The 22369-nt window shown below is 46.6% G+C and overlaps 1 protein-coding gene across 1 annotated transcript in view; it reads right to left on the reverse strand.

Annotated features, from left to right (window-relative positions):
• Window positions 1-661: 661 nt before the first annotated feature.
• The window catches only part of LOC130357008 (cell cycle control protein 50C-like), a 54104-nt gene continuing 32396 nt past the window's right edge, over window positions 662-22369 (reverse strand). Inside the window, exons 6-7 of the mRNA XM_056559285.1 lie at window positions 18684-18893; window positions 662-943 (exon numbers count right to left, since the gene is read on the reverse strand). Coding sequence (XP_056415260.1) covers window positions 753-943; window positions 18684-18893 — 401 coding nt within the window. The 3' untranslated portion in view covers window positions 662-752. The remainder of the gene's footprint in view (window positions 944-18683; window positions 18894-22369) is intronic.

Below are 22369 nucleotides of genomic sequence, written 5' to 3' on the forward strand. Positions count from 1 at the left end.
GACATCTTATCCCCTATCCAAAGGATAGGGGATAAGATGCCTGACCGCAGGAGTCCCGCCGCGTGGGACCCCCATGATCTTGCACGCGGCACCCCGTTTGTAATCAGTCCCCGGAGCGTGTTCGCTTTGGGTCTGATTACGGGCGATCAAAGGGCGGGCGGCGTGTGACGTCACGCCTGCGCCCCCGTGTGACATCACGCTCCGCCCCTCAATGCAAGCCTACTGGAGGGGGCGTGATAGCTGTCATGCCCCCTCCCATAGGCTTGCAATAAGGGGCGAAGCATGACATCACACGGGGGCGCAGGCGTGACATCACACGCCACACGCCCTGTGATCGCCCGTAATCGGACCCGGAGCGAACGCGCTCCGGGGACTGATTACAAACGGGGTGCCGCGTGCAGGATCACGGGGGCCCCCAGCGGCGGGACTCCCGCGGTCAGGCATCGTATCTCCTATCCTTTGGATAGGGGATAAGATGTCTAAGCACCGGAGTACCCCTTTAAGTGGAACATTGTTGTACAGCAAATGGCTCAATAAAAGCCAAATATTGTATTCTGGCTGAATTATTATAGTACAGTAATACATCCAAAAGTCTATAATACAGTACAACCATATGTCATAATTCAAATGTACTGATTGGATCTTTGAGTCATTGTGAAAATCCACATTTTTATTCTAAAGAAGCAAGAATAAAAAAAGATAAAATACAATACCAAAAGATGACTACCAGTTTAACATAACGCAAAACATATTTATCTAACAGAAAATGTCTTCTTAGGCTTCCGTTTCTTCAGGTGTACTGCGAGCATGGCAAATGCTGTGAGTACAATGGCCGCTCCAGTCACAGTGTATGCGATGCCCAGAAACATGTTACTTCCTCCGCACCATGAGAGAGTAGACAGGATCACGTGTTTTTTTCCTCCAAACCTGGATACAGGAAAATCTGAGGGCTCAAGTTAAGATCATAATACACTGTTTTTCTAGACAATAATGTATAAATGCTACTTACACACTAACTTAAATTTTTCACCTAAAAGTCAAACATTTGGAGCTCAATAATTTCTTTGGAATATCTAATCTAATAACAGATGCAGGACTATGATAGGACTGCTTAGTTCTGGAGACTCCCACTTATCTGCCATCCCCAAATGGCAGTGGACATTGATAAATTAGGCGGACTTATGCAAAATTTTTAATACCCTGGTTGCTGTTCTATTTATTAAATCTGATGGAAATAAATAAAAAAAAATAGAATAGTATCTTGTAATATACCTTCATTTATGCTACACAGAAAAAAAATACATGATGCAATTTATACAAATTATGACTACGCTTGAATTTAAATTCAATATCTAGTTCTGTGAAAAAATAGATCTACATACAGTATATTGTCCTAGATTCCTCGCCAAATCATTCAACAATGAAAGTTTTATTGACTTTAAAGGGGTACTACTGTGGAAAACTTTTTTTTTTTTTTTTTTTTTTATCAACTGGTGCCAGAAAGTTAAACAGATTTGTAAATTACTTCTATGAAAAAATCTTAATCCTTCCAATACCTTTTAGGGGCTATATACTACAGAGGAAATGTTTATCTTTTTGGATTTCTCTTATGTCACGACCACAGTGCTCTCTGCTGACCTCTGCTGTCCATTTTAGGAACTGTCCAGAGCAGCATATGTTTGCTAAGGGGATTTTCTCCTGCTCTGGACAGTTCCTAAAATGAACAGCAGAAAGCACTGTGGAAGAGAAATCCAAAAAGATAAACATTTCCTCTGTAGTATACAGCCCCTAAAAAGTACTGGAAGGATTAAGATTTTTTAAGAGAAGTAATTTACAAATCTGTTTAACTTTCTGGCACCAGTTGATTTAAAAATAAAAAGCTTTCCACGGGAGTACCCCTTTAATAGACTGTCCGCTGCCCTGTTCACACTGAGGAATTTCTGCTCCAATTCTGTTACCTGGCATCCTCCGAAAACAACTGCTTTTGTTCATGACCAGCAAGACATTTCCCAGGCAGCAGCAAGGAAACTGTATTACATGGTGGCTATACCTTGAATTCACCAGAAGGTGAGCTGCTCTCAAAGACATGGCGGTATTTATCAAAGCTGTCTATATTCTGCATTAATATAGACCAATCTACAGAGCATTAGGCTGGTCTTTTGTGCGCCAAATTTATCAAAAGTCGCACGGCTCTTGATAAATTCTGGGCACGGACTTAGGGATCTACAGTTTTCACAGAAAAGTCGCTATTGATAAATTCAGCACCAATGCATTTTTCCGTCTAAAATAGACTAGAATGTATCATGTTTTAATAATCCTTTAAAGCAAAAGTCACGGAAAAGTTGCACATATTTAGACGGTAAAAACCAGTCTAAACCCTTAGATAAATCTCCCCCATGCACTCTATCCTGGCTGTCATAGAGATGCGCTCTATCCTAATTCTCATAGAGATGCGCTCTATCCTTGTTCTCATAGAGATGCGCTCTATCCTGGTTCTCATAGAGATGCACTCTATCCTGGCTCTAATAGAAATGCGCTCTATCCTGACTCTCATAGAGATGTGCTCTATCCCGGTTCTCATACAGATGTGTTCTATCCTGGCTCTCATAGAGATGTGCTCTATCCTGGCTCTCATAGAGATGTGCTCTATCCTGGCTCTCATAGAGATGTGCTCTATCCTGGTTCTCATAGAGATGTGCTCTATCCTGGCTCTCATAGAGATGTGCTCTATCCTGGTTCTCATAGAGATGTGCTCTATCCTGGCTCTCATACAGATACGCTCTATCCTGGCTCTCATAGAGATGTGATCTATCCTGGCTCTCATAGAGATGTGCTCTATCCTGGCTCTCATAGAGATGCGCTCTATCCTGGCTCTCATAGAGATCTGCTCTATCCTGGCTCTCATAGAGACGTGCTCTATCCTGGCTCTCATAGAGATGCACTCTATCCTGGCTCTCATAGAGATGCGCTCTATCCTGGCTTTCATAGAGATGTGTTCTATCCTGGCTCTCATAGAGATGTGTTCTATCCTGGCTCTTATAGAGATGCTCTCTATCGTTGTTCTCATAGAGATGCGCTCTATCCTGGCTCTCATAGAGATGTGCTCTATCCTGGCTCTCATAGAGATGTGCTCTATCCTGGCTCTCATAGAGATGCACCCTTTCCTGGTTCTCATAGAGATGCGCTCTATCCTGGCTCTCATAGAGATGTGCTCTATCATGGCTCTCAGAGATACGCTCTATCCTGGCTTTCATAGAGATGCGCTCTATCCTGGTTCTCATAGAGATGTGCTCTATCCTGGTTCTCATAGAGATGTGATCTATCCTGGTTCTCATAGAGATGCACTCTATCCTGGCTCTCATAGAGATGTGATCTATCCTCGTTCTCATAGAGATGTGTTCTATCCTGTTTCTCATAGAGATGTGCTCTATCCTCGTTCTTATAGAGATGTGCTCTATCCTGGTTCTCATAGAGATGCGCTCTATCATGGCTCTCATAGAGATGCACTCTATCCTGGTTCTCATAGAGATGCTCTCTATCCTGGCTCTCATAGAGATGTGCTATATCCTGGCTCTCAGAGATATGCTCTATCCTGGCTTTCATAGAGATGCGCTCTATCCTGGTTCTCATAGAGATGTGCTCTATCCTGGCTTTCATAGAGATGCGCTCTATCCTGGCTCTCATAGAGATGTTGTCACGATTCGGCTGGCTGGAGGTGGATCCTCTGTGCCAGAGAGGGATTGGCGTGGACCGTGTTGGTGGACCAGTTCTAAGTTGCTACTGGTATTCACCAGAGCCCGCCGCAAAGCGGGATGGTCTTGCAGCGGCGGTAGCAACCAGGTCGTGTCCACCAGCGACGGCTCAACCTCTCTGACTGCTGAAGATAGGCGCGGTACAAGGGAGTAGACAAGAGCAAGGTCGGACGTAGCAGAAGGTCAGGGCAGGCAGCAAGGATCGTAGTCAGGGGCAACGGCAGGAGGTCTGGAACACAGGCTAGGAACACACAAGGAACGCTTTCACTGGCACAATGGCAACAAGATCCGGCGAGGGAGTGCAGGGGAAGTGAGGTATAAGTAGGGAGTGCACAGGTGAACACACTGATTAAGCCTGCTGCGCCAATCAATGGCGCAGTGGCCCTTTAAATTGCAGAGATCCGGCGCGCGCGCGCCCTAAGGAACAGGGCCGTGCGCACCGGGACAAGACAGACGGGGAACGAGTCAGGTACGGGAGCCGGGATGCGCATCGCGAGCGGGCGCCTCCCGCATCGCGAATCGCATCCCGGCTGAGAGAGATATTGCAGCGCTGCGAATGTGAGGATGCTGCGAGCGCTCCGGGGAGGAGCGGGGACCCGGAGCGCTCGGCGTAACAGTACCCCCCCCCCCTTGGGTCTCCCCCTCTTCTTGGAGCCTGAGAACCTGAGGATAAGACTTTTGTCTAGGATGTTGTCCTCAGGTTCCCAGGATCTCTCTTCTGGGCCACAGCCTTCCCAATCCACCCAAAAATTTTTTTTTCCTCTGACAGTCTTGGAGGCCAGAATCTCCATTATGGAGAAGACGTCAGAAGAACCGGAAACAGGAGTGGGGGAAACAAGTTTGGGAGAGAAGTGGTTAATGACGAGTGGTTTAAGGAGAGAGACGTGGAAGGCATTGGGAATACGAAGAGAAGGAGGAAGAAGGAGTTTGTAAGAGACAGGGTTAATCTGGCACAAGACTTTGAAAGGGCCAAGATAGCGTGGTCCCAGTTTGTAACTGGGGACACGAAAGCGGACATATTTAGCGGAGAGCCATACCTTCTCTCCGGGAGCAAAAATGGGGGGAGTTCTTCTTTTCTTATCGGCAAATCTTTTCATCCGGGATGAAGCCTGTAAAAGAGAATTTTGGGTCTCTTTCCATATGGTGGAAAGATCACGAGTCACTTCATCCACAGCGGGCAAACCAGAGGGCAGGGGAGTAGGGAGGGGGGGAAGAGGGTGACGGCCGTACACCACGAAAAATGGGGACTTAGCAGAAGATTCGGAGACTCTGAAGTTGTATGAGAATTCGGCCCAAGGTAGAAGATCTGCCCAGTCATCCTGGCGGGAGGAAACAAAATGCCGTAAATAGTCACCCAGGACCTGATTAATTCTTTCTACTTGCCCATTGGATTGGGGATGATAAGAAGAAGAGAAGTTTAATTTGATCTTGAGCTGTTTACAGAGGGCCCTCCAGAATTTAGACACGAATTGGACGCCTCTATCCGAGACGATATGCGTGGGCAAACCGTGAAGGCGAAAAATGTGTACAAAAAATTGCTTTGCCAACTGAGGCGCTGAAGGAAGGCCAGGAAGAGGAATAAAATGCGCCATCTTGGAAAATCGATCAACGACCACCCAAACAACTGTGTTGCCACGGGATGAGGGCAAGTCCGTAATAAAGTCCATACCAATCTGTGACCAAGGTTGTTCCGGGACAGGCAGAGGATGAAGGAGGCCAGCAGGCTTCTGGCGAGGAGTCTTATCCCGGGCACAGACAGTACAGGCCCGCACAAAATCAACAACATCAGTCTCCAGAGTCGGCCACCAATAAAAACGAGAGATGAGTTGCAAGGATTTTTTGATGCCCGCATGGCCTGCGAGGTGGGAGGAGTGTCCCCATTTGAGAATCCCGAGACGCTGGCGTGGAGAAACGAAGGTCTTCCCTGGAGGAGTTTGCCTGATGGAGGCTGGAGAAGTGGAGATCAGACAGTCAGGAGGAATGATGTGTTGCGGAGAGACCTCTACTTCAGAGGCATCAGAAGAACGAGAGAGGGCATCGGCCCTAATGTTCTTGTCAGCAGGGCGAAAATGAATTTCAAAGTTAAAACGGGCAAAGAACAACGACCACCTGGCCTGGCGAGGGTTCAGTCGTTGGGCAGACTGAAGATAGGAGAGATTCTTGTGATCAGTGTATATGATAACTGGAAATTTTGATCCCTCCAGCAGGTGCCTCCATTCCTCAATCGCCAATTTAATGGCCAGTAGTTCTCGATCCCCGATGGAATAGTTTCTCTCCGCCGGGGAGAAGGTCCTAGAAAAAAAAACACAAGTCACAGCATGCCCGGAAGAATTTTTTTGTAGAAGGACAGCTCCAGCTCCCACTGAGGAGGCATCTACCTCCAATAGGAAGGGTTTAGATGGGTCAGGTCTGGAGAGCACGGGAGCGGAAGAAAAGGCAGACTTGAGATGTTTAAATGCGTCTTCCGCTTGGGGGGACCAGGACTTGGGATTGGCATTTTTCTTGGTTAAAGCCACGATAGGAGCCACAATAGTGGAAAAGTGTGGAATAAACTGTCTGTAATAATTGGCGAACCCCAAAAAACGTTGGATAGCACGGAGTCCGGAGGGGCGTGGCCAATCTAAGACGGCAGAGAGTTTATCTGGGTCCATTTGTAGTCCCTGGCCAGAGACCAAGTATCCTAGGAAAGGAAGAGATTGACATTCAAAGAGACATTTCTCCATTTTGGCATAAAGTTGATTGTCCCGAAGTCTCTGAAGAACCATGCGGACATGCTGGCGGTGTTCTTCTAAGTTGGCAGAAAAAATCAGAATATCGTCCAGATAAACCACAACACAGGAATATAGGAGATTAACAAAGTCTTGGAAGACGGCAGGGGCGTTGCATAGGCCAAAGGGCATGACCAGATACTCAAAGTGTCCATCTCTGGTGTTAAATGCGGTCTTCCATTCGTCCCCCTCCCTGATGCGGATGAGATTATAAGCACCTCTTAAGTCCAGTTTGGTAAAGATGTGGGCCCCTTGTAAGCGATCAAAGAGTTCCGAGATAAGAGGTAAGGGGTAGCGTTTTTTTACCTTGATTTTATTAAGTCCGCGGTAATCAATACAAGGACGTAGGGAGACATCTTTTTTGGACACAAAAAAAAATCCAGCTCCGGCAGGAGAGGAGGACTTGCGGATAAACCCCTTTTTTAAATTCTCCTGGATGTACTCCGACATGGCAAGAGTCTCTGGAGCAGACAGAGGATAGATTTTGCCCCGGGGTGGAGTAGTACCCGGGAGGAGGTCAATAGGACAGTCATAAGGCCTGTGAGGAGGCAAAGTCTCAGCTTGCTTTTTGCAAAAAACGTCAGAATAGTCCATATAAGCCTTAGGAAGACCGGATACAGGGGGAACCACAGGGTCACGGCAAGGAGTACTGGGAACCGGTTTAAGACAGTCCTTGTGACAAGAAGTACCCCAGTTCTTGATTTCTCCTGTGGACCAATCAAGGGTTGGGGAATGGCGTTGAAGCCACGGTAATCCAAGAAGAATTTCAGAAGTGCAGTTGGAGAGGACCAAAAATTAAATTTTTTCGTGATGAGGTCCGATGCACATTAGGAGAGGTTCCGTGCGGTAACGCACGGTACAGTCCAATCTTTCATTGTTAACAGAATTGATGTAGAGGGGTCTGGCGAGACTGGTCACCGGGATGTTGAACCTGTTGATGAGAGAGGCCAAAATAAAATTTCCTGCAGATCCGGAATCCAAGAAGGCCATAGCAGAGAAGGAGAAGGTAGAGGAAGATATCCGCACAGGCACAGTAAGGCGTGGAGAAGCAGAGTTGACATCAAGAACTGTCTCATCTTTGTGCGGAGTCAGCATACGTCTTTCCAGGCGGGGAGGACGGATAGGACAATCTTTCAAGAAGTGTTCTGTACCGGCACAGTACAGGCATAGGTTCTCCATGCGGCGTCGTGTCCTCTCTTGAGGTGTCAAGCGAGACCGGTCAACTTGCATAGCCTCCACGGCGGGAGGCACAGGAACGGATTGCAGAGGACCAGAGGAGAGAGGAGCCGGGGAGAGAAACCGCCTCGTGCGAACAAAGTCCATATCCTGGCGGAGTTCCTGACGCCTTTCGGAAAAACGCATGTCAATGCGGGTGGCAAGATGAATAAGTTCATGCAGGTTAGCAGGAATTTCTCGTGCGGCCAGCACATCTTTAATGTTGCTGGATAGGGCTTTTTTAAAGGTCGCGCAGAGGGCCTCATTATTCCAGGATAATTCGGAGGCAAGAGTACGGAATTGGATGGCGTACTCGCCAACAGAAGAATTACCCTGGACCAGGTTCAGCAGGGCAGTCTCAGCAGAAGAGGCTCGGGCAGGTTCCTCAAAGACACTTCTGATCTCCGTGAAGAAGGAGTGTACAGAGGCAGTGACAGGGTCATTGCGGTCCCAAAGCGGTGTGGCCCATGACAGAGCTTTCCCAGACAGAAGGCTGACTACGAAGGCCACCTTAGACCTTTCAGTAGGAAACTGGTCCGACATCATCTCCAAGTGCAGGGAACATTGCGAAAGAAAGCCACGGCAAAACTTAGAGTCCCCATCAAATTTATCCGGCAAGGATAATCGTAAGCCGGAAGCGGCCACTCGCTGCGGAGGAGGTGCAGGAGCTGGCGGAGGAGATTGTTGCTGGAGCTGTGGTAATAGCTGCTGTAGCATCACGGTCAGTTGAGACAGCTGGTGGCCTTGTTGCGCTATCTGTTGCGACTGCTGGGCGACCACCGTGGTGAGGTCGGCGACAACTGGCAGTGGGACTTCAGCGGGATCCATGGCCGGATCTACTGTCACGATTCGGCTGGCTGGAGGTGGATCCTCTGTGCCAGAGAGGGATTGGCGTGGACCGTGTTGGTGGACCGGTTCTAAGTTGCTACTGGTATTCACCAGAGCCCGCCGCAAAGCGGGATGGTCTTGCAGCGGCGGTAGCAACCAGGTCGTATCCACCAGCAACGGCTCAACCTCTCTGACTGCTGAAGATAGGCGCGGTACAAGGGAGTAGACAAGAGCAAGGTCGGACGTAGCAGAAGGTCAGGGCAGGCAGCAAGGATCGTAGTCAGGGGCAACGGCAGGAGGTCTGGAACACAGGCTAGGAACACACAAGGAACGCTTTCACTGGCACAATGGCAACAAGATCCGGCGAGGGAGTGCAGGGGAAGTGAGGTATAAGTAGGGAGTGCACAGGTGAACACACTGATTAAGCCTGCTGCGCCAATCAATGGCGCAGTGGCCCTTTAAATTGCAGAGACCCGGCGCGCGCGCGCCCTAAGGAGCGGGGCCGCGCGCGCCGGGACAAGACAGACGGGGAACGAGTCAGGTACGGGAGCCGGGATGCGCATCGCGAGCGGGCGCCTCCCGCATCGCGAATCGCATCCCGGCTGAGAGAGATATTGCAGCGCACCCGGTCAGCAGGTCTGACCGGGGTGCTGCGAATGTGAGGATGCTGCGAGCGCTCCGGGGAGGAGCGGGGACCCGGAGCGCTCGGCGTAACAGATGTGCTCTATCCTGGCTCTCATACAGATGCACACTATCCTGGTTCTCATAAAAATGCGCTCTATCCTGGCTCTCATAGAGATGTGTTCTATCCTGGTTCTCATAGAGATGTGCTCTATCCTGATTCGAATTGAGATTTGCTCTATCCTGGTTCTCATAGAGATGCGCTCTATCCTGGTTCTCATAGAGATGCGCTCTATCCTGGCTCTCTTATGATATGTGCTCTATCCTGGTTCTCATAGAGATGTGCTCTATCCTGGCTCTCATAGAGATGTGATCTATCCTGGCTCTCATAGAGATGCGCTCTATTCTGGCTCTCATAGAGATGCGCTCTATCCTGGTGCTCATAGAGATGCGCTCTATCCTGGTTCTCATAGAGATGTGCTCTATCCTGGCTCTCATAGAGATGCGCTCTATCCTGGCTTTCATAGACATGTGCTCTATCCTGGTTCTCATAGAGATGTGATCTATCCTGGATTTCATAGAGATGCGCTCTATCCTGGCTCTCATAGAGATGCGCTCTATCCTGGCTCTCATAGAGATGTGCTCTATCCTGGCTTTCAAAGAGACGTGCTCTATCCTGGCTCTCATACAGATGCACTCTATCCTGGTTCTCATAGAGATGCGCTCTATCCTGGCTCTCATAGAGATGGGGGTATTGTATGTATATTTGGTAAGGCTCATTATGTATTTGTGCAATATTTATGGTGAGTTTATATCCCTCTCTGCCTATGTACTCCTACTGTTAGGATTGCTACATTTTAACTATGGTAGAATATAGGGTGTGATACCCTTTTCTTCTGCTAATTTCTTCACTGGCCTACCTTTTTGCATATATTCCGTGATTTATTTCCTGTGAGTGTCATTTTAATATATTTTTATATTGTGTGTACTTTGATAAAGTTGATTTACATTTTCATTATAATTTTGGAGTGTTTCCCTATTTTTTTGAAGTATATAGTGTTAGTTGGGACACTGTTTTCTACTACCCTGGTGGAAGGTTTCAGTCCTCAGGAAGATTTATTCGGAGCCTCTCACAGAGATGTGCTCTATCCTGGCTCTCAAAGAGATTCGCTCTATCCTGGCTCTCATAGAGATGCGCTCTATCCTGGTTCTCATAGAGATGCGCTCTATCCTGGCTCTCAAAGAGATTCGCTCTATCCTGGCTCTCATAGAGATGCGCTCTATCCTGGCTCTCATAGAGATGCGCTCTATCCTGGCTCTCATAGAGATGCGCTCTATCCTGGCTCTCATAGAGATGTGCTCCATCCTGGTTCTCATAGAGATGTGCTCTATCCTGATTCTCATTGAGATTTGCTCTATCCTGGTTTTCATAGAGATGTGCTCTATCCTGGCTCTCATAGAGATGCGCTCTATCCTGGTTCTCACAGAGATGTGCTCTATCCTGGCTCTCATAGAGATGCGCTCTATCCTGGTTCTCATAGAAATGCACTCTATCCTCGCACTCATACAAATGCACTCTATCCTGGTTCTCAAAGAGATGCGCTCTATTCTGGTTCTCATAGAGATGCGCTCTATCCTGGCTCTCATAGAGATGCGCTCTATCTTGGTTCTCACAGAGATGTGCTCTATTCTGGTTCTCATAGAGATGTGCTCTATCCTGGCTCTCATAGAGATGTGCTCTATCCTGGCTCTCATAGAGATGCGCTCTATCCTGGCTATCAGAGAGATGCGCTCTATCCTGGCTCTCACAGAGATGCGGTCTATCCTGGTTCTCATAGAGATGCGCTCTATCCTGGTTCTCATGGAGATGTGCTCTATCCTGGCTCTCATAGAGATGCGCTCTATCCTGGTTCTCATAGAGATGCGCTCTATCCTGGTTCTCAAAGAGATTCGCTCTATCCTGGCTCTCATAGAGATGTGCTCTATCCTGGTTCTCATAGAGATGTGCTCTATCCTGGCTCTCATAGAGATGCGCTCTATCCTGGTTCTCATAGAGATGTGCTCTATCCTGGCTCTCATAGAAATGCGCTCTATCCTGGCTTTCATAGAGCTGCGCTCTATCCTGGTTCTCATAGACATGTGCTCTATCCTGGCTTTCATAGAGATGCGCTCTATCCTGGCTTTCAAAGAGACGTGCTCTATCCTGGTTCTCATAGAGATGTGCTCTATCCTGGTTCTCATAGAGATGCGCTCCATCCTGGCTCTCATAGAGATGTGCTCTATCCTGGTTCTCATAGAGATGCGTTCTATCCAGGCTCTCATACAGATGCACTCCATCCTAGTTCTCATAGAGATGTGCTCTATCCTAGTTCTCATAGAGATGCACTCTATCCTGGCTTTCATAGAGATGCGCTCTATCCTGGCTCTCAGAGAAATGTGCTCTATCCTGGTTCTCATAGAGATGTGCTCTATCCTGGCTCTCATAGAGATGTGCTCTATCCTGGCTCTCATAGAGATGTGCTCTATCCTGGTTCTCATAGAGATGCGCTCTATCCTGGTTCTCATAGAGATGCGTTCTATCCTGGCTCTCATAGAGATGCACTCTATCCTAGTTCTCATACAGATGCACTCTATCCTGGTTCTCATAGAAATGTTCTCTATCGTGATTCGCATTGAGATTTGCTCTATCCTGGCTTTCATAGAGATGCGCTCTATCCTGGTTCTCATAGAGATGTGCTCTATCCTGGTTCTCATAGAGATGTGCTCTATCCTTGTTCTCATAGAGATGTGCTCTTTCCTGGCTCTCATAGAGATGTGCTCTATCCTGGTTCTCATAGAGATGTGATCTATCCTGGTTCTCATAGAGATGTGATCTATCCTGGTTCTCATAGAGATGCGCTCTATCTTTGTTCTCATAGAGATATGCTCTATCCTGGTTCTCATAGAGATGCGCTCTATCGTTGTTCTCATAGAGATGTGCTCTATCCTGGTTCTCATAGAGATGTACTCTATCCTGGTTCTCATAGAGATGTGCTCTATCCTGGTTCTCATAGAGATGTGCTCTATCCTGGTTCTCATAGAGATGTGCTCTATCCTGGTTCTCATAGAGATGTGCTCTATCCTGGCTCTCATAGAGATGCGCTTTCTGCTAGTTCTCATAGAGATGCGCTCTATCCTGGTTCTCATAGAGATGCGCTCTATCCTGGTTCTCATAGAGAAGCGCGCTATCCTGGTTCTCATAGAGATGTGCTCTATCCTGGCTTTCATAGAGATGTGCTCTATCCTGGCTTTCATAGAGATGTGCTCTATCCTGGCTTTCATAGAGATGTGCTCTATCCTGGCTCTCATAGAGATATGTTCTATCCTTGTTCTCATAGAGATGTGCTCTATCCTGGTTCTCATAGAGATGCGCTCTATCCTGGTTCTCATAGAGATGCTCTCTATCGTTGTTCTCATAGAGATGTGCTCTATCCTGGTTCTCATAGAGATGTGCTCTATCCTGGTTCTCATAGAGATGTGCTCTATCCTGGTTCTCATAGAGATGCGCTCTATCCTGGTGCTCATAGAGATGTGCTCTATCCTGGTTCTCATAGAGATGTGCTCTATCCTGGTTCTCATAGAGACGTGCTCTATCCTGGCTTTCATAGAGATGCGCTCTATCCTGGCTCTTATAGAGATGCGCTCTATCCTGGCTCTCATAGAGATGTGCTCTATCCTGGCTTTCATAGAGATGTGCTCTATCTTGGCTCTCATAGAGATCCGCTTTCTGCTAGTTCTCATAGAGATGTGCTCTATCCTAGTTCTCATAGAGATGTGCTCTATCCTGGTTCTCATAGAGAAGCGCTCTATCCTGGTTCTCATAGAGATGTGCTCTATCCTGGCTTTCATAGAGATGTGCTCTATCCTGGCTCTTATAGAAATGCGCTCTAACATGGCTTTCATAGAAATGTGCTCTATCCTGGCTTTCATAGAGATGCACTCTATCCTGGTTCTCATAGAGATGTGCTCTATCCTGGCTTTCATAGAGATGTGCTCTATCCTGGTTCTCATAGAGATGTGATCTATCCTGGTTCTCATAGAGATGTGATCTATCCTGGCTTTCATAGAGATGCGCTCTATCCTGGTTCTCATAGAGATGTGATCTATCCTGGTTCTCATAGAGATGTGATCTATCCTGGCTCTCATAGAGATGTGTTCTATCCTGGCTCTCATAGAGATGCGCTCTATCCTGGCTTTCATAGAGATGCGCTCTATCCTGGTTTTCATAGAGATGTGCTCTATCCTGGTTCTCATAGAGATGTGTTCTATCCTGGCTTTCATAGAGATGCGCTCTTTCCTGGTTCTCATAGAGATGTGATCTATCCTGGTTCTCATAGAGATGTGATCTATCCTGGTTCTCATAGAGATGCACTCTATCCTGGCTCTCATAGAGATGTGCTCTATCCTGGCTTTCATAGAGATGTGATCTATCCTGGCTCTCATAGAGATGTGCTCTATCCTGGCTCTCATAGAGATGTGATCTATCCTGGTTCTCATAGAGATGCGCTCTATCCTGGCTCTCATAGAGATGCACTCTATCCTGGCTCTCATAGAGATGCGCTCTATCCTGGCTTTCATAGAGATGTACTCTATCCTGGCTCTTATAGAGATGCGCTCTATCCTAGTTCTCATAGAGATGCGCTCTATCCTGGCTCTTATAGAGATGTGCTCTAACCTGGCTCTTATAGAGAAGCGCTCTATCCTGGCTCTCATAGAGATGTGCTCTATCCTGGCTTTCATAGAGATGTGCTCTATCCTGGATCTCATAGAGATGTGCTCTATCCTGGCTTTCATAGAGATGTGCTCTATCCTGGCTCTTATAGAGAAGCGCTCTATCCTGGCTTTCATAGAGATGCACTCTCTCCTGGTTCTCATAGAGATGCGCTCTATCCTGGCTCTCATAGAGATGTGTTCTATCCTGGCTCTCATAGAGATGCGCTCTATCCTGGCTTTCATAGAGATGTACTCTATCCTGGCTCTTATAGAGATGCGCTCTATCCTAGTTCTCATAGAGATGCGCTCTATCCTGGCTCTTATAGAGATGTGCTCTATCCTGGCTCTTATAGAGAAGCGCTCTATCCTGGCTCTCATAGAGATGTGCTCTATCCTGGCTTTCATAGAGATGTGCTCTATCCTGGTTCTCATAGAGATGTGCTCTATCCTGGCTTTCATAGAGATGTGCTCTATCCTGGCTCTTATAGAGAAGCGCTCTATCCTGGCTCTCATAGAGATGCGCTCTATCCTGGTTCTCATAGAGATGTGCTCTATCCTGGTTCTCATAGAGATGTGATCTATCCTGGCTCTCATAGAGATGCGCTCTATCCTGGCTTTCATAGAGATGTACTCTATCCTGGCTCTTATAGAGGTGCGCTCTATCCTAGTTCTCATAGAGATGCGCTCTATCCTGGCTCTTATAGAGATGTGCTCTATCCTGGCTCTTATAGAGAAGCGCTCTATCCTGGTTCTCATAGAGATGTGCTCTATCCTGGCTTTCATAGAGATGTGCTCTATCCTGGCTCTCATAGAAATGCGCTCTAACATGGCTTTCATAGAAATGTGCTCTATCCTGGCTTTCATAGAGATGCGCTCTATCCTGGTTCTCATAGAGATGTGATCTATCCTGGCTTTCACAGAGATGCGCTCTATCCTGGCTTTCATAGAGATGCGCTCTATCCTGGTTTTCATAGAGATGTGCTCTATCCTGGTTCTCATAGAGATGTGTTCTATCCTGGCTTTCATAGAGATGCGCTCTTTCCTGGTTCTCATAGAGATGTGATCTATCCTGGTTCTCATAGAGATGTGATCTATCCTGGTTCTCATAGAGATGCACTCTATCCTGGCTCTTATAGAGATGTGCTCTATCCTGGCTTTCATAGAGATGCACTCTATCCTGGTTCTCATAGAGATGCGCTCTATCCTGGCTCTCATAGAGATGTGTTCTATCCTGGCTCTCATAGAGATGCGCTCTATCCTGGCTTTCATAGAGATGTACTCTATCCTGGCTCTTATAGAGATGCGCTCTATCCTAGTTCTCATAGAGATGCGCTCTATCCTGGCTCTTATAGAGATGTGCTCTATCCTGGCTCTTATAGAGAAGCGCTCTATCCTGGCTCTCATAGAGATGTGCTCTATCCTGGCTTTCATAGAGATGTGCTCTATCCTGGTTCTCATAGAGATGTGCTCTATCCTGGCTTTCATAGAGATGTGCTCTATCCTGGCTCTTATAGAGAAGCGCTCTATCCTGGCTTTCATAGAGATGCACTCTATCCTGGTTCTCATAGAGATGCGCTCTATCCTGGCTCTCATAGAGATGTGTTCTATCCTGGCTCTCATAGAGATGCACTCTATCCTGGCTTTCATAGAGATGTACTCTATCCTGGCTCTTATAGAGATGCGCTCTATCCTAGTTCTCATAGAGATGCGCTCTATCCTGGCTCTTATAGAGATGTGCTCTATCCTGGCTCTTATAGAGAAGCGCTCTATCCTGGCTCTCATAGAGATGTGCTCTATCCTGGCTTTCATAGAGATGTGCTCTATCCTGGTTCTCATAGAGATGTGCTCTATCCTGGCTTTCATAGAGATGCGCTCTATCCTGGTTCTCATAGAGATGTGCTCTATCCTGGTTCTCATAGAGATGTGATCTATCCTGGCTCTCATAGAGATGCGCTCTATCCTGGCTTTCATAGAGATGTGATCTATCCTGGCTCTTATAGAGATGCGCTCTATCCTAGTTCTCATAGAGATGCGCTCTATCCTGGCTCTTATAGAAATGCGCTCTAACATGGCTTTCATAGAAATGTGCTCTATCCTGGCTTTCATAGAGATGCGCTCTATCCTGATTCTCATAGAGATGTGATCTATCCTGGCTTTCACAGAGATGCGCTCTATCCTGGCTTTCATAGAGATGCGCTCTATCCTGGTTTTCATAGAGATGTGCTCTATCCTGGTTCTCATAGAGATGTGTTCTATCCTGGCTTTCATAGAGATGCGCTCTTTCCTGGTTCTCATAGAGATGTGATCTATCCTGGTTCTCATAGAGATGTGATCTCTCCTGGTTCTCATAGAGATGCACTCTATCCTGGCTCTCATAGAGATGTGCTCTATCCTGGCTTTCATAGAGATGCACTCTATCCTGGTTCTCATAGAGATGCGCTCTATCCTGGCTCTCATAGAGATGTGTTCTATCCTGGCTCTCATAGAGATGCGCTCTATCCTGGCTTTCATAGAGATGCACTCTATCCTGGCTCTTATAGAGATGCGCTCTATCCTAGTTCTCATAGAGATGCGCTCTATCCTGGCTCTTATAGAGATGTGCTCTATCCTGGCTCTTATAGAGAAGCGCTCTATCCTGGCTCTCATAGAGATGTGCTCTATCCTGGCTTTCATAGAGATGTGCTCTATCCTGGTTCTCATAGAGATGTGCTCTATCCTGGCTTTCATAGAGATGTGCTCTATCCTGGCTCTTATAGAGAAGCGCTCTATCCTGGCTTTCATAGAGATGCACTCTATCCTGGTTCTCATAGAGATGCGCTCTATCCTGGCTCTCATAGAGATGTGTTCTATCCTGGCTCTCATAGAGATGCACTCTATCCTGGCTTTCATAGAGATGTACTCTATCCTGGCTCTTATAGAGATGCGCTCTATCCTAGTTCTCATAGAGATGCGCTCTATCCTGGCTCTTATAGAGATGTGCTCTATCCTGGCTCTTATAGAGAAGCGCTCTATCCTGGCTCTCATAGAGATGTGCTCTATCCTGGCTTTCATAGAGATGTGCTCTATCCTGGTTCTCATAGAGATGTGCTCTATCCTGGCTTTCATAGAGATGTGCTCTATCCTGGCTCTTATAGAGAAGCGCTCTATCCTGGCTCTCATAGAGATGCGCTCTATCCTGGTTCTCATAGAGATGTGCTCTATCCTGGTTCTCATAGAGATGTGATCTATCCTGGCTCTCATAGAGATGCGCTCTATCCTGGCTTTCATAGAGATGTGATCTATCCTGGCTCTTATAGAGATGCGCTCTATCCTAGTTCTCATAGAGATGTGCTCTATCCTGGCTCTTATAGAGATGTGCTCTATCCTGGCTCTTATAGAGAAGCGCTCTATCCTGGTTCTCATAGAGATGCGCTCTATCCTGGCTTTCATAGAGATGTGCTCTATCCTGGCTCTCATAGAAATGCGCTCTAACATGGCTTTCATAGAAATGTGCTCTATCCTGGCTTTCATAGAGATGCGCTCTATCCTGGTTCTCATAGAGATGTGATCTATCCTGGCTTTCACAGAGATGTGCTCTATCCTGGTTCTCATAGAGATGTGCTCTATCCTGGTTCTCATAGAGATGTGATCTATCCTGGCTCTCATAGAGATGTGTTCTATCCTGGCTCTCATAGAGATGCGCTCTATCCTGGCTCTCTTATGATATGCGCTCTATCCTGGTTTTCATAGAGATGTGCTCTATCCTGGTTCTCATAGAGATGTGTTCTATCCTGGCTTTCATAGAGATGCGCTCTTTCCTGGTTCTCATAGAGATGTGATCTATCCTGGTTCTCATAGAGATGTGATCTATCCTGGTTCTCATAGAGATGCACTCTATCCTGGCTCTCATAGAGATGTGCTCTATCCTGGCTTTCATAGAGATGCACTCTATCCTGGTTCTCATAGAGATGCGCTCTATCCTGGCTCTCATAGAGATGCGCTCTATCCTGGCTTTCATACAGATGTACTCTATCCTGGCTCTTATAGAGATGCGCTCTATCCTAGTTCTTATAGAGATGCGCTCTATCCTGGCTCTTATAGAGATGTGCTCTATCCTGGCTCTTATAGAGAAGCGCTCTATCCTGGCTCTCATAGAGATGCACTCTTTCCTAGTTCTCAATGAGATGCGCTCTATCCTGGTACTCATAGAGATGTGCTCTATCCTGGCTCTCATAGAGATGCGCTCTTTCCTGGCTCTCATAGAGATGTGCTCTATCCTGCCTCTCATAGAGATGTGCTCTATCCTGGCTCTCATAGAGATGTGCTCTATCCTGGCTTTCATAGAGATGCGCTCTTTCCTGGCTCTCATAGAGATGTGCTCTATCCTGGCTCTCATAGAGATGTGATCTATCCTGGCTCTCATAGAGATGTGCTCTATCCTGGCTTTCATAGAGATGTGCTCTATCCTGGCTCTCATAGAGATGTGCTCTATTCTGGCTCTCATAGAGATGTGATCTATCCTGGCTCTCATAGAGATGTGCTCTATCCTGGTTCTCATAGAGATGTGCTCTATCCTGGTTCTCATAGAGATGCGCTCTATCCTGGTTCTCATAGAGATGCGCTCTATCCTGGTTCTCATTGAGATGTGCCCTATCCTGGTTCTAATTGAGATGTGCTCTATCCTGGCTCGTAGAGGGGGGTCCTGGGTGGGCGACCCTTTTCTATTACATCCATATGACCACATAGGCTCAATCAGATTTAAGGATACTATATTCAATGATGAAGCTGTAATTTCCAGCTGGAAGGCCATCAGAGAACTGGTTTACTCGTGACAGACGTCTATAAAGTTTTCTGAAGGACGGTAAAGCTGCCACTCTCATCCAGTTGATAAAGTCATCATTTATATAGCCATTGTTATTGGGGTCAAGAGAATCAAGAGCGGAAGCTGGTTTCTGCCAATAGGGTGGCCTGGCGCTTCCTGCAAAGACAACAAAATGGTTGGTTGGCTGCTCTTGTGTTTTAAAACTCATCTAAAACCTTTCTTAGGGGATGATAACTGTGTTAGAGTAAAGAATGTAAAATGTTTTTGTACTGTAGACCACCAGGGACTTTAGTACTAATGGATTTGTCTGAAAATTTTCTAAAGCAATAAATGTTATAAAATAAAAATAAAATTAAACCTTTTACTTTTAGGGTATGATCACACTAAGTAAATTCAGGCAAACTCCCCGCTGATTTGAAGAGTATTCTACCTCAGATTCAGAGTGAATTCTGTCTGGAATCGATTTTGTGTCTTTCATTTGCAGGTGGAATCTGTTGGCGGCCTACGTATCTATATATCTTTCTCTTTTAGGTTTTTGGCTGCTTGATTAAAATTGCATAGTGGACTAGATACTTTAGGGGGAGTCTTTTCTTTGCAGGATAACCATTAAATATGGATCCCATCACACAATTGATGCCATAGGGAAAGCTATTTCTCCTCCTTTTCTCCTTACAGGAAGGACTGACCACATGCTAATACTTATGATACACCTATGTATACTTGTGCTCTGTGATACACCGATGTAAACTTATGGTGCACATATACCATCTTATTGGTCTGGTAGATGTTTAAATATACCTCCCTGATGACACTATCACCAATTTGACAGCAGAAACGCGTTGGTGGTATTCTGTATTATTAGCACCACTGAGCTAGGAGGCCTCCAATAATACCAGTGAGTGCTTTAAACACATATAGGTGATTGTACCTGACCATGAGTTGTAAATTTTTACATATCACATTTTGATATACACAATTGTCCCCTAATTTTAATTATACTATTAAAAGTTATATCTTAGGTACTTCCCGAGCACTTTTTTGCTCATTAGTTTTGATGGAATCAATTTCAACAGGATTTCCACGACCATGTTCATGCATAAACATTTCTGAGTATTTTCCTCTGGAAGAATGAAAGGGTACTCAGGAGGCAAAAAAAAAATGTTTTCAAATCAACTGGTGCCAGAAAGTTATACAGATCTGTAAATTACTTAAAAATCTTAATCCTTCCACTACTTACCAGCTGCTGTATGCTCCACAGTAAGTTGTGTAATTCTTTCCAGTCTAAACACAGTGATCTCTGCTGATACCTCCGTCTGTATCAGGAACTGTCCAGAGCAGGAGCAAATCCCCATAGCAAACCTCTCCTGCTCCGGACAGTTCCTGACATGGACAGAGGTGTCAGCAGAGAGCACTGTGGTTATACTGGAAAGAACTACACAACTTCTTCTGCAGAATACAGCAGCTAATAAGTACTGGAAGGATTAAGATTTTTAAATAGAAGTAATTTACAAATCAGTATAACTTTTTGCCACCATTTGATTTGAAAACATATGTTTCTCTCCAGGCCACAGCATGGTGCCAGCAGCTACATCTAATGTATTTATTATTTTCTACTTACTTAAGTGCTGCCCCCCTTGATACTGCTGCCCTAGGCACAGGCTGTCATCTGCCCATTCCCAGAACCTCTCGTAAAGACTCGCTTCTTCTGTCTTCTTGCTTCGCCATAGTTTTGTCTTATTCATATTACCTGTCCTGTATGTCCTGCAAGCTTACCTGATCCAAATATCCAGCTCTGCTTGCCGTCTTCTGGACTGTTGGCTCTAAGGGTACGGTCCCACGTGACGCTAACGCAGCATAATTCATGCTGTGCAAACTATGTAGCGCAGCGAGAAATACGCTGCGTATTTTGTGATCAGCATAGACACAGGGCTACCCGGCGGTAGCCTTGTGTGTTCAGTGAAGTTTGGATACGGGGCTGCACGTCACAGTCACTCCAGCGCGCGGGCCCGCAGTGTATTGACGCAGTGTATTTTGTGCTGCTCTGCAGATTTTGTGCAGCTTGAAATACGCTGTGTTGGGCTACGTGGGAACGTATCCTTTAAGTTATAGATCACAGGGGGTGCAAGCGCTGGAACCCCCCGCGATCTCCTGAACGGGGCTTCCTGCAGGGGTCAGACGGCCCCTTCCGGCAAATTGCCGGGGCCCCGTGCAGGAGATTGCGGGGGGTCCCAGCACTCAGACCTCCTGCAATCTATAACTTATCCCCTATCCTTTAGATAGGGGATAAGTTATATTTCACTAGACTACTCCTCTAATCTGATCTGTATCCACCTTACCTCTTCACCAGTGTTTCCCAACCAGGGTGCCTCCAGCTGTTGCAAAACAACAACTCCCAGCATGCCCGGACAGCCGAAGGCTGTCCTGGCATGCTGGAAGTTGTAGTTTTGCAACAGCTGGAGGCACCCTGGTTGGGAAACACTGCTCTAGTCCATTCTGTTGCTAACATGGACTGATTGACTATGGCTTTCCCCTATTGTTATGGACTAACTGTATCTATATGTTGCAAGCTAAGGCTGGGTTCACACCACGTTTTGTTAAATACGGTTCCCGTATTCAGGAACCGTATTTAATGCATGTCTATGAGCCGACTGGAGTGAACCGCAGCCTCTGGTCGACCACGTTTTTGCTTGCGGTCGGGAAACCGCATACGGCCGAAAACGAAGCCGACCGGAGGCTGCGGTTCACTCCAGTCGGCTCACAGACATGCATTAAATACGGTTCCCGAATACGGCTGAGTGCGAGCGCCGCGATTAACCCCTTAAGGACCAAGGACGTACCGATGCGTCCTTTGTCCTGCTCTCCTGATATAATGCGGGGTTGCACAGTAACCCCGCATCATATCACGGCGGGCCCGGCGTCATAGTGAAGCCGGGACCCGCCTCTAATAGCGTGCAGCGCCGATCGCGGCGCCGCGCACTATTAACCCTTTAGCCGCGCGCTCAGAGCTGAGCCGCGCGGCTAAAAGCGAAAGTTGCCGGCTAGCTCAGTGGGCTGTTCGGGATAGCCGCGGCTAAATCGCGGCATCCCGGACAGCTTACAGGACAGCGGGAGGGCCCCTACCTGCCTCCTCGCTGTCCGATCGCTGAATGACTGCTCAGTGCCTGAGATGCAGGCATGAGCAGTCATGCGGCAGAATCGTCGATCACTGGTTTCCTATGAGAAACCAGTGATCAATGATGAAGATCAGTGTGTGCAGTGTTATAGGTCCCTATGGGACCTATAACACTGCCAAAAAAAAGTGAAAAAAAAAGTGAAGAAAGATCATTTAACTCCTCCCCTATTAAAAGTTTGAATAACCCCCCTTTTCCAATAAAAAAAAAAAAAAAACAGTGTAAATAAAAATACACATATATGGTATCACCGCGTGTGGAAATGTCCGAATTATAAAAATATATCATTAATTAAACCGCTCGGTCAATGGCGTGCGCGCCAAAAAATTCCAAAGTCCAAAATAGTTCATTTTTGGTCACTTTTTATGTCATTTAAAAATGAATAAAAAGCGATCAATAAGTCCTATCAATGCAAAAATGGTACCGTTAAAAACTTCAGATCACGGCACAAAAAATGAGCCC

This window comes from Hyla sarda, chromosome 2 (assembly GCF_029499605.1).
Source record: "Hyla sarda isolate aHylSar1 chromosome 2, aHylSar1.hap1, whole genome shotgun sequence".
In the NCBI taxonomy this organism is placed as follows: Eukaryota; Metazoa; Chordata; class Amphibia; order Anura; family Hylidae; genus Hyla; species Hyla sarda.